This window comes from Mustela erminea, chromosome 7 (assembly GCF_009829155.1).
Source record: "Mustela erminea isolate mMusErm1 chromosome 7, mMusErm1.Pri, whole genome shotgun sequence".
Classification (NCBI taxonomy): Eukaryota; Metazoa; Chordata; class Mammalia; order Carnivora; family Mustelidae; genus Mustela; species Mustela erminea.
In genome coordinates, this window is record NC_045620.1 from 104,656,426 (window position 1) to 104,669,029 (window position 12,604).

The 12,604-nt window shown below is 37.5% G+C and overlaps 1 protein-coding gene across 3 annotated transcripts in view; it reads right to left on the reverse strand.

The window, feature by feature from the left end:
* TTL (tubulin tyrosine ligase) overlaps positions 1 to 12,604 on the reverse strand; it is a 33,964-nt gene that overhangs the window by 7,993 nt on the left and 13,367 nt on the right. For 2 of the 3 annotated variants that reach the window (XR_004287911.1, XM_032352757.1), the window contains exons 4-5: positions 7,390 to 7,525; positions 6,173 to 6,442 (exon numbers count right to left, since the gene is read on the reverse strand). Coding sequence is in view for 2 of the 3 variants with exons in the window: in XM_032352757.1 (XP_032208648.1) it covers positions 6,173 to 6,442; positions 7,390 to 7,525 (406 nt within the window). In the remaining variant the exon portion in view is untranslated. Of the gene's footprint in view, positions 1 to 699; positions 812 to 6,172; positions 6,443 to 7,389; positions 7,526 to 12,604 lie in introns of all 3 variants that reach the window. The other variant, XM_032352758.1, reaches the window with a different exon arrangement.

Consider the following 12,604-nt stretch of genomic DNA (forward strand, 5'->3'; position numbering starts at 1 on the left):
TCTATAGCTTTATCTGTACTCTTTAAGGGAATACCTTTATCTTTTCTTTTAATTAAAAGACCCTTTCCAATATTATAATTAAGAAAATTTTTACATTTAATAGAGGCTCATGATTAAAAAAAGAAGAAGGAACCTCCCCAAAATTAAAGAAACACTATGCTCAAACACATAAAGGAAAAACTAAGAGTCAGAAGTAAATGAAAATTAAATATTACTTTTTTTAATATGCTAGAAGCTCAAGATTAATAATTCACTTTAAATAATTTTTTTTCATCATCAGAGACTTTAGACAGTACATCTTTTTCCAGCAGGAGTGGGAAGGGAGGGGGAGGCTAGCTGGGGGGCGTGGGGGGAAGAAAAATCATGAGAGTTGTTAGGGACATGTATAGCATCAAAGTAGCAACACTCTCTGAACTATACAGGGCAATGGTGGGGGTAATAAATATCCAATAAATTTTTGCCTAAAATAGGAAATCTTTATTCAGCATACTTGATTTATCTGGTATCAGAATTCTAAGCACCTACAATCCCTGAAGAAACAGGACTCTAGTTATTCTGCCAGACTTGATGTAAGACTACGTGAAGGAAGAGGCCTCGGTCATTGTGATAAGGTGCTAATGACATGACAGATAATAGACCAACAGAAGAGAATGGAGATCCCTAACACAAATGGCCACCTGATTTACAACAAAAGCTCACCAAAATGCAGTGGGGAAAGGCCAGTCTTACGCACAAATGGTCCTGGGTCAACGGGATACCCCGTAGAAAAAACGTGAAACTTGACATATAAGAATTCAGGTAGATTAGAGATCTACAATGTAAAAGATAAAGACCAAGATGCCCATCAACTATAGAAGGGATAAACCACGTGATACTCACACCATGAAATATTACACAGCAGTATAAAAGGTAAATCACTGCTATATGCAACAATATAGATGAAACCCATGCCTACAATTGTGAAAGAAAGTTGAACATGAAACAGGAAATACAGTACAATTCCATTTACATAAAACATAGAGTAAACAAAAGGAATGGATGATGATAAAAGTCAGAAGAGTGGATATCTGTGGCATGAAGTATATATTTTGAGGGAGTCCAAGGGAGTATTGGGGGTGCTATAAAGGTTTTATATCCTCATTCATGGATGATTAGCTGAGTGTGTGCCTAATTAAAAGTTCACTACACTGTACACTTAACGATTTGTGGACTTTACCATATGCATGTTACACCTTAAAAACAACTATTGGATTTAGTAAACTATAATAAATGAATAACACTAAAAAATTATTTTCAGGCATATTAAGAATCAGGACCAAAAGGAAAAAAAAAAACAAACAGACAATAGAAACAAGATCTATAAAAGTCAAGGGTTGGCAAACTTTTTCTTTTCTTTTTTTTTTTTTCTTTTTTTCTTTTTTCTTTTTTCTTTTTTTTAAGATTTTATTTATTTATTTGACAGAGAGAGATCACAAGTAGATGGAAAGGCAGGCAGAGAGAGAGAGAGAGAGAGAGAGAGAGAGAAGCAGGCCCCCTGCTGAGCAGAGAGCCCGATGCAGGACTCGGTCCCAGGACCCTGAGATCATGACCTGAGCCGAAGGCAGCGGCTTAACCCACTGAGCCACCCAGGCGCCCCTGGCAAACTTTTTCTATAAAGAACCAGACAATAACTATTTTAGGTTTTGAAGACTACATATGGTCTCTGTTACATATTCTTTAATTTCTAAAAAAACATATTAAAAATGTAGAAACTTTTTAGCTCATGGCCTATTTGAAAACAAGTTTTAGGTTGGATTTGGCCCATAGAACAGAGTTTGCTAACCTTTACTACAGGTAATTCAGATTTCAGACTAATCAAATAAAGATGTTAAAGAATTACCATTAACATGTTCAAGATATAATTATTAGACAAGTTGGGGATCTCACAAAAGAATTATAACCTAAAAAGAGTCAAATGGAAATTCTAGAACTGAAAAATATAATACCTAAAATCAAGAACTCAACAGATGAGTTTAACAACAAATTTTAATGGCTTTTTCCTTTTTTTTCTTTTTTTTTTTAAGATTTTATTTATTTATTTGACACAGAGAGAGAGAGAGACAGTGAGAGAGGGAAGACAAGCAGGGGGAGTGGGAAAGGGAGAAGCGGGCCTCCTGCCGAGCAGAGAGCCGGATGTGGGGATCGATGTAGGAATCGATCCCAGGACACTGGGATCATGACCTGAGCCAAAGGCAGATGCTTAACAACTGAGCCACCCAGGAATCCCAGGTTTTTTCCTTTTTAAGCAGGTTTAATTGCTGAAGAGAGAGATCAAATGATACACATGGGAGAAACAGAAGACAGTGAAAAAGACTGGCATCCATGTAATTAGAATCCCAGAGGAGAGAAGAATGGGACGAAAGCCCTCACTGAAAAGATAGTGGCCATGACTATCCCAAAACAAATAAAAGACTTGAAGCCACAGATTGGAGAAGCACTATGACACCTATGTAATAGAAGCCAGAAGACAATGGTAAGTCATCTTCAAAGTGCTTTAAAAAAAGGGTGGGGGGGTCTGCTGATCTAGAAATCTGTTTCCAAAGCAAATGTCTTTTTTTTAATTTTTAAAATTTTATTTATTTGAGAGAGAGAGGGAGAGAGACAATATCAAGCAGACTCCCCACTGAGCAGAGAGCTTGATTTCACAACCCTGAGATCATGACATGAGCCAAAGACAGACACATAACCCACTGAGCTGCCCAGGTGCCCCCTTCTTTTTTTTTTTTTTTTTCCAGACACTTGCTTTGGGGGCACGTGGGTAGCTCAGGTCAGATCTCAGGGTCGTGAGATTGAGCCCTGCATCAGGCTCTGCACTCAGTGGGGAGACTGCTTGGAATTCTTTCTCCCTCCTCCCACCCCCCCGCCAGCCCCTAAACAAGCTCTCTCTCTCAAAAAACAAAAAAAGGGAAACTGATCCTAGACAAAATTAAGAAAATACATGAAAGAAAAACAAACAACATAAATGGTAAAAATGTATGGGGAAATATAAATAATGTTAACTATACAATACTAATGATAATAATGTCTTGTGAGTTTACAATATAGGTAGCATTAATGACCACCCATGTACCCACACCACGATTCCTTTAAGCCTCTTTCTTGGATCCCTCCTGCTTCCATTTCAGAGATAACCACTATCTTGAATGTTGTGTTTTTCATACCTTTAGTTCTCTGTTTTTACCATACATGAATATTCTTCTAAATAACTTGTTTTACTTCTGCTTGTTTTTCAATTTATATGAACAGAATCAATCTGCATATATCTTGTAAATAGCTTATATATTTTGCAATTTTTGCTTGATATTATGTTTATGTAACACCAGTGAAAATATCCTTCAGGAATAAGGTGAGATAAAGACATTCTCAGATGACAGAAATTAAAAGGATTGATTATCTAAAGAACTACCCTAAAAGAAATGCTAATGTCTGAAGGGAAATAATGCCTGAGAGAAACTTGGAACTTTAGGACTAAAGGAAGAAAATAAAAAAGGGCAATTATTTGGGTAAATAAAAAATAATATTTTTCTCTTTTTTAATTTAAGGTGGGTTTTCTTGTACACAGCATACCATTTGGTCTTGTATTTTGGTTAAAAAAATCCAACCTGTCAATCTAACATACAAATAAAAATATATATGACAATTTACAGCAAGAATTATAATATTATGCAGTAGAGATTTCAGTGTATGTAAATATAAACCACACCACAACTGGGGGAGAGTTAAAGGAACTATAAAGCTATAAGTTTTCTGTACTTTATTTGAAGTGGTAAATTATTAATTCTAAGAAGTCTGTAAAATAAAAATCAGGTATAATAATCATAATTCCTAGAGTAAGCACTAAAAAGAGAGAGAGAGCCAAATACTCAACAGAAAAATTAAAATGAAACTCTAAGTAAATTTAAATAATTTTTAAAAGGTAGGTAATGGGGAGGTCTGGGTGGCTCAGTCAGTTAAGTGCCTGCCTTTGGCTCAGGTCATGATTCCATGGTCGTGGGATCAAGTCCCACACTGGGCTCCTTGGTCAGTGAGGAGTATGCTTCTCCTTCTGCCTGCTGCTCCCTGCTTGTGTGCATGAGCACACATGCTATCTCTCATTCTCTCTGATCAAAAAAAAAAATCTTTAAAAATAAAAAAATAAAAAATAAAAAGTAGGAAATGGGAAAATGAAAAACCAAAAGGGGACCAATAGCAAATAATAAAATAGTACATGTAAATCCAACCAAACCAATAATCACATTAAATTTAAATGTTAAAAACACACCAATTAGAAAGGCAGAGATTACCATGTTGAATGATTTGTTAAACAAAATGAAAACAAAACCTAACTATATACTGCCTGCCAGAAGCCCACTTTATTATTTTTTTTACTATTTTATTTATTTATTTGAGAGAGAGACAGTGAGAGAGAGCATGAGCGAGGAGAAGGTCAGAGGAAGAAGCAGACTCCCTGTGGAGCTGGGAGCCCGATGCGGGACTCGATCCGGGACTCCAGGATCATGACCTGAGCTGAAGGCAGTTGCCTAATCAACTGAGCCACCCAGGCACCCCAGAAGCCCATTTTAAATATAGAATGGAATAGGATAGGATAGAATTAAAGGGATGGAGACATAGCTCTAATCAAAAAAAGCTGGAGTGGCTATATTAATATCAGGCAAAATTGACTTTCAAAATAAGAAACATTACCAGATAGAAAGACAGACAAGACGTTACATAAGGTTAAAGTGGTCAGTTGCCAAAAAGAGGTAGTAATTCTAAATGCATATGCACCTAAAAACAGATCTCCAAATATATGAAGCAAAATGGGTAAATCTAAAGGAGAGACAGACAAATCCATAATTATACTTGGAGACTTCAATGTTTTTCCTCTCAATCATGGACAGAACAAGTAGAACAGAAATGCGGCAAAGATATAAAAGACTTTAACAATGCTACTAACCACCTTCACCTAATTCACATTTATAGAACACTCAGCCCAACTACAGGGGAATAAACATTATTTTTAGTATACATGGAACAGTCACTAAAACTGGACCACATTCTGGGCGATGACACAACTTTTTTTTTTTTTAAAGATTTTATTTATTTATTTGACAGAGAGAGAAATCACAAGCAGGCAGAGAGGCAGGGAGAAAGAGAGAGGGGGAAGCAGGCTCCCTGCTAAGCAGGGAGCCTGATATGGGGCTTGATCTCAGGACCCTCAGATCATGACCTGAGCCGAAGGCAGAGGCTTAACACACTGAGCCACCCAGGCACCCCCATGACACAATCTTTAACAAATTTTAAAGTGTTCTCTGACCAAAATGGAATTAAAATAAAAATCAGTAATAGAAAAATATCTGGAAAATTCCCAAATATTTGGAAATTAAGCAAAAACTTCTATATAACACAAGTCAAAGATGAAGTAACAAGGTAAATTAGAAAATATTTTAATAAAATGAAAATGAAAACATAACATAGGAAAGCCTGTGGGATGCAGCTAATGAGTACTTAGAGGGAAACGGACAGACAGCATTAAATGCATTTAAAAAATGAATTCTTTCAAATCAATGATCTAAATTTTTGCCTTAAGGAAACTACAAAACAAATCCCTCAAAAAGGCAGAAGGAAGGGGTGTCTGGGTGGCTCAGAGGGTTAAGCCTCTGCCTTCAGCTCAGGTCATGGTCTCAGTGTCCTAGGATTGAGGCCGGCATAGGGCTCTCTGCTCAGCGGGGAGCCTGCTTCTCCCTCTCTCTCTGCCCGCCTCTCTGCCTACTTGTGATCTCTCTCTCTGTCAAATAAATAAAATCTTTAAAAAAAAGGCAGAAGGAAGAAAATAATAAGAAACATAAGTCAAAGAAATAAAAACAACAGAGAAAATCAATAAAACCAAAAAGTAATCTTTTGAAAGGATTAATAATACTGATATATCTCTAGCCATTCTGTCCAGGTAAAATAGAAGAAATAAGTTACCAATATATGGAATGCAAGTAGTGACATCATTACAGACCCTATAGATATTGAAAGGATAATGAAGGAATATTACAAATAATTTTTGTCCTTAAATTAGACAGCTTAAATAGAATAATTCCTTGAAAGGCACAAACTCCCAAAGCTTCTCCAAGACACATAACTAAAAAAGATACAATTAAGTTACCTTATTATATGTTTAATTTGTAGTAAGATACTACTTTCCAGGGTAATGTTCAAAGCACTTATTAGGTACTGATTGAACTCCTCAAAGAACATTTCGTTCCCTTCTTCATACTTTCCATAATTCTTTGAGTACTCCTTTTGAATGCAGTGATTGGTCAAATGGCAGGTTTTGTCTTGGAAATTATCAACATGATATGGTTCTGAAGCAGTCCGAAGCACACCCTCCTTATAGAGGTAGATATTATACTGATGATCCACCAAGACCCAGCTTCTGCAAATCAATAAAAACAGTTTCACTCAAGTCATCCAAAGTTTCTCCATAGCTTATACATCATCACCACACCTTAACAGTTTTGGAGGGAAGCAGAGGAAGGAGACAGGTTCTAAAATTCTATGAGGCAAGCCATGACAATTAGCCAAGATACTGGATTATCACTGTAATGAGGCAATTAAAACACTTTATCAAAAATGGCAAGGAGCCTTTGATCTTCAAAAGACAACATTTTGAAGAGATCTGGATAGGTTGGGTCCTAAGATTTATCCATGAAATTTCCATTTGCCATGTTTGCTCTATAGTAATCTTAAAAGGGAGAGTGTTCATCCTGAAGGTGATCTGACATAGGACTGGTTTTCAAGAAGCAGCAAGTTATTATGAAGACAACAAGAAGACCGAATCCTCATAGAGGAGATGTCAGCAAGACCACAGGAAAGTGGGGGAGAAGGCTGTTTAGCTTTAGAAGGCACAATACAACCTCTTATTCTATGCCAGAACTTTGCTCAGAAAGTCAGAATCCAAAAAGGTAAGTGAGGTGTGTTTATGAAATCCTTAAAAAATAGAGGACACAAATAATAAAGCAAGGACGTATTATGTCCTATTTCTGAATTATGTGTTCTAGGTTTATCTCTCAGTTGCTTCCATAAGCAAGCCCCATACACTTAAACTCTCCTCTATGGAGACACAAGTCATTCTGAGTAAAGAGAACATACCAAAAAAAGGAACACCCATAGTTTTAGTAATGTTTTCTAGAAAGAAAAGAGAAATACTGAAGGAAAAATAGAAAATTAGGTACAGAAGCTTGGTTCTATTCAGCTGTGCTCAATTTTGGCTATATGTTAAACATGGTCAACTACTTCCTCACATTCTGTGTTACCCTTATCACCCACTACCGCCATTTTCCTCAAGATTAGTAACAAAAACTCTGGACACCGATGCATTACCGAATGTCAAACTTGCGGTGACCTGGCTCCAGAAGCAGAGGGTGCTCAAGGTATTTCTGGATCACGTGCACCTGACCCTGGTTGTCAATGAAATCCAGAAGCTCTGTAGCCTCCGAGGAGATGAGGATGCCTTCACCTAACAGGGCAAAATTGTAAGAGAAATGAGTCCAGTTGATCCCAAGAGGAAAAGATCTCTACAAAGCCAAAAGGGGAATATCGATAGCAGGAGAAAACCGAGAGGAGGCTTCTATGGCCTGCTCACTTTCTTCCTCCATCCCATCACTTCCCCAATCTCTCACATTCTCCCCTCTGCCCACAAGAGCACCAGAGCCATCTAACTCTTTTCCCACATAGGACTTTAACACTACCTTGACAGGCTTCAAACATGAAATTTCATTTTCACAGACATCCAAAATATCCAAACATCCTAAATAAATGTCACTTTACTGTTGGCCACAAGGCTACCCTGATAAAGACCTTAATAAACCTAATTCTCATACTATAGCTTATAGAAATATCCAGAAAGTTAGGGTATAAAGATAATCATACAGATCAATTCTCTACAGTACTGTAATAGGAAAAATTGCATACATGTAAAGTGTCCATCAACTTTAAATGATACAATGTCCTTTTCAACAGCTTTATTAAGATATGTTACATATCATAAGATTTTCCCCTTTAAAGTATACAATTCATTATATGTTTATAAAAAAATTTAAAAAAAAGTATACAATTCAATGGTTTTTCATATATCCAAGAGATTTGCAACAACCACTAACAATTTTAAAACATTTTCATCACCACCCTGCAAAAACCCGTATCATTAGCAGTAAACTCCCCATTCCTTCCTTATCCTATTCTGACAACCACTAATCTACTTTCTGGTTTGCTCAGTCTAAATGATTCATATAAATGGAATCACATAGTATGTGGCCTTTGTTTCTGGCTTCTTCATTTAGTATAATGTTCTCAAGGTTCATTCATGTTGTAGCATGTACCACTACATCATTCTCCCTTTCCATGACTAGATAATATTCCATTGTGTGGATATACCATTTTTGTTCATTCATTTATCAACCGATGGACATTTGAGTTTTTTCCACTATTGCTTGGCTCTTATGAATAATGCTGCTATGAAGACCTGCACAGAAGTTTTTGTGTGGACATATTTTCAATTCTTTTGTGAATATACCTAGGAGTGTAATAGTTGGGTCATATGGTAACTCTATGTTTAACTTTTTGAGAAAATGTCAAACTAATCTCCAAAATGTTCACGCCATTTTACACCCTCAACAGCAATATTTGAGTGTTCCAATTCTGCCACATTCTTGCCAACACTTACTATCTTCTTGATTATAGCCATCCTAGTGGGTGTGACTTGGTATCTCGTTGTGGTTTTGATTTGCATTTCCCTAGTAACTAACAATGCGGAGCATGTTTTCATGTGCTTACTGGCTATTTGTATATTTTCTTTGGAGAAATAGCCACTTCCGTTCTTTGTTCTTTTCTTATTAGGTTGTCCTTTTTTTTTTTTTTTTTTAAGATTTTATTTATTTATTTGTCAGAGTGAGCACAGGCAGACAGAGTGGCAGGCAGAAGCAGACGGAGAAGCAGGCTCCCGCCGAGCAAGGAGCCCAATGCGGGACTCGATCCCAGGATGCTGGAATCATGACCTGAGCCCAAGGCAGCGGCTCAACCAACTGAGCCACCCAGGCGTCCCAGGTTGTCCTTTTATTACTGAGTTATCAGACTTCTTTTTTTTATCTTTTTAAAAAAGATTTTATTTATTTATTTGAGAGAGAATAAGAGAGAACGAACATGAGAGGGGGACAGTCAGAGGGAGAAGCAGACCCCCTGCCGAGCAGGGAGCCCAAAGTGGGACTCAATCCCAGAACTCCAGAATCATGACCCAAGCTGAAGGCAGTTGCTCAACTAACTGAGCCACCCAGGTCCCCGAGTTATCAGAGTTCTTTACACGTTCTGGATACAGTGTCTCATAAGATACATGACTTGCAAATATATTCTCCTGTTTTGAACAGTTCCATTACCATGGATCCATCACAGTGTTGCTCTTTTAAAGCCACAACTACCTCCCTCCCCATAACACCCTCCTGACAACTGCTAATCTGTTCTCCATTTCCATAATTTTGTCCAAAATTTCAGGAATTTTATACAGATAGAATTATATAGTATGTGATCTTTGGGGCTTGGGTTCTTTCACTCAGCATGACTCTCTGGAGATGCATCTAAGTTGCCGTATGGATCAATACTTCATTCCCTTTCATTGCTGAGGAGCTGAGGACTGTTCCATGTTATCAATTCTCCACAGTTGGCTTAATCATTCAGCTTCTGAAGCAATCTGAGTTGTTTCCAGTTTGGTTCCAGCTATTACAAATAAAGCTGCTATGAACAATCACATGCAGGTTTTTGCACGGACATAAGTTTTCATTTTTCTGGGACAAAAGCCCTACTGTGTGCAATTACTAGGTTATATGGTAGTTATAGGTTTAGTGTTACAAAAAATTACTACACTTTGTTCCAGAGTGGCTGTAGCATTTTACATCCCAACCAACACTGTGTGAATGATCTAGTTTCTCCTGACCCTTGCGGCACTTGCTGTCATTACCATTTCGTATTTTAGCCATGTTAATAGAAGTACTATGGTTTTAATCTGCATTTCCCTAATGGTTAATGATACTGAAAATCTTCTCATTTGCTTATTTTTTATCTGTAGAGCCCCCCCCCCCGCTTTTTAAAAAGATTTTACTTATTTATTTGAGAGAGATAGTGAGTGAGAGAGAACACAAGCAGGGGCAGAAGGAGAGTGAGAAAGAGATTCCTCACTGAGCAGGGAGCCTGAAGTGGGACTCAATCCCAAGGCCCTGGGATCATGACCTGAGTCAAAGGCAGATGCTAAACTGACTGAGTCACCCAGGCATCCCTCTGTAGAGCCTTTCAATGGAATACATTCCTATGCCTTTGCTTATCTTCTAAATGGACTTTATCTCTTTTCTTTTTTTAACTGTTGAGTTTTGAAAGTTGTTTATTCTAGATATAGAGTCTTTTGTCAGATAGGTGGTTTGAAGTTATTTTCTCCAAGTCTATAGCTTGGATATTCAACCTCTTCAATAGAGTCTTTCATAGAGCAAAAAACCCCAAAAAACAAAAAAACCCACCTCATTTATTGAGATTTTGGCTTATGAGCTTTTATTTACTCTTATGGTCATATATGTGACATTAAGTTTAAGAATTCTTTGCCTTGGGGCAAAGAATTATCCTAAGGGCCACCTGGGCGGCTCAGTTTAAGTGTCTGCCTTCAGCTCAGATCATGATCACAGGGTTCTGGGAGGAAGACCCACATAAGACTTCCTGCTTCTCCCTCTCCCTCAGCCTGCCCCTCTCCCTGCCTGTGCTCTCTCTTGGCCAAATGAATAAATAAAATCTTTTAAAAAAATAAATAGTTATCCTAAAATATCCCTTCCTACTAATGCTCTGGAACTGTACCACTTTTAATGCCTTGCTCTCCATATCTGCTCACATTCCCTCCTATTTGCTCCAACTTTGTTTCCCTTATGCTATTTCTTTCTATATACTATTTCTTATTGAAAATAAACCTAATGCTGATAGATGGGAAAAATAAACGGAAGAAGGTAGAAAGTTACATTTTGATAACTTTAAAAAACTATTATTATTGAAAAAGAACATGGCATTCAAGTGAAATAGAAAATTTACCTGTAGTCTTATTTCCTAATATAGTTATTTTTATCTTTTAATATCACTTTCCTTTCCATAAGGAAAGATTGGCTCAGTCATAGTGAACTCACCTTATATCGTCAATTTTTTTCACTTTATATTGTTAGTATTTTGACTGTTTCTACATTAACATTACAATTATGTTAGCAGCTGAAGAAAATTACACGTTTACTGATTGCTGGACAGTGGGGTTGTTTCTAAATAAAATGTTGCTGTTACAGGTCACATGGTAGTAAATGTCTTTGCTATAGATCACTCTTGTTTCTTTTAAAATATTTCCCTGGAGTTACGTTTTCAGGAACAAGATTTGTAGGCCAAGGCCTATGTACTCTCTATGGCTCTTCCTTTGTATTATCCTATTGATTTTTCAAAAGGCAGTGCATCAACTAAGAGGAAGCAGTTCATTACAAACCTTCAGCAACAGTATCACTGAAGGTCTCTCTTATTTTGTAGGTATAAAAAGATACATAAAATCTATATATATTTTGTAAATTTTGAATACCAGTGTACCATGTTTCCATGGATTCGTTAACTGTATTTCTAATATTGCTTCTTTATATCCTCACTAACTAAGCCTGGAGAAATAATGAGGAAACTCTGGAATTCTTTAAGGAGCTTCCAGGTGACAGTCTTTTCTTTTTGTTATTTGTGCCCATCTCAACTATTTATCTGGAAATATATGTATCCCTAGCGTCCATAAGAGCAAGAGATCATATCTATTTTATTTATGTCTGTATCTCCAAACACCCATTACTTCATCTATTCATTCACTCATCACTCAATATATATACCGAACTTTGGCTGGGTTCTGTGTGCTGCCCCAGCACCAGGGAGACAGCAGTGCACACAGATGTGACAGGGTCTGACTGTGCTTTAACATGATCTCTGACTGCTGTACTGCATGTGTATTCTGGAGAACGGCCAAGGGCAGGAGGACAAGGAACAACGCTCCAGGTGAGAGGTGAAGGTAGCTGAGGTCCAAGATCGGTGGTGGGGATGGTGAAGAGGGGGTCTTTACACCAGATATAGTGTGGAGGTTGAGCTAACTATTCCCAGCATGTGGCAGGTACTAGAGACTTCTTTAACAAGAATAAAAGCCATTATACATCCTATTGGTTTCATTTTGTAGTTCCCAAACAAAACAAATGCATACCACTTATCTCAACTCCCTAAGGCAAAATTTCCCCCTTGTTTGGCATTTTATTCTCTCTTTACCTCGTCCTGATGCTGACCACCAATCTACGACGTGTCTGGGTGAGGGTTCAGACACCACCCAGGTGGGATCACTGGCTCGACTTGACAAGGGCCTTGCCTCGCTCCTGATTCTCACTCAGGCTAAGACTCCATGATACAAGATGTCCTTACAATGGCCATCCTGACTCAAGCCCAAATCCACAGAAGGAATATGGAATTCTGTAAATGTCTATTTCCTCTTCTAATTCCCCCATTTATCATTATAACA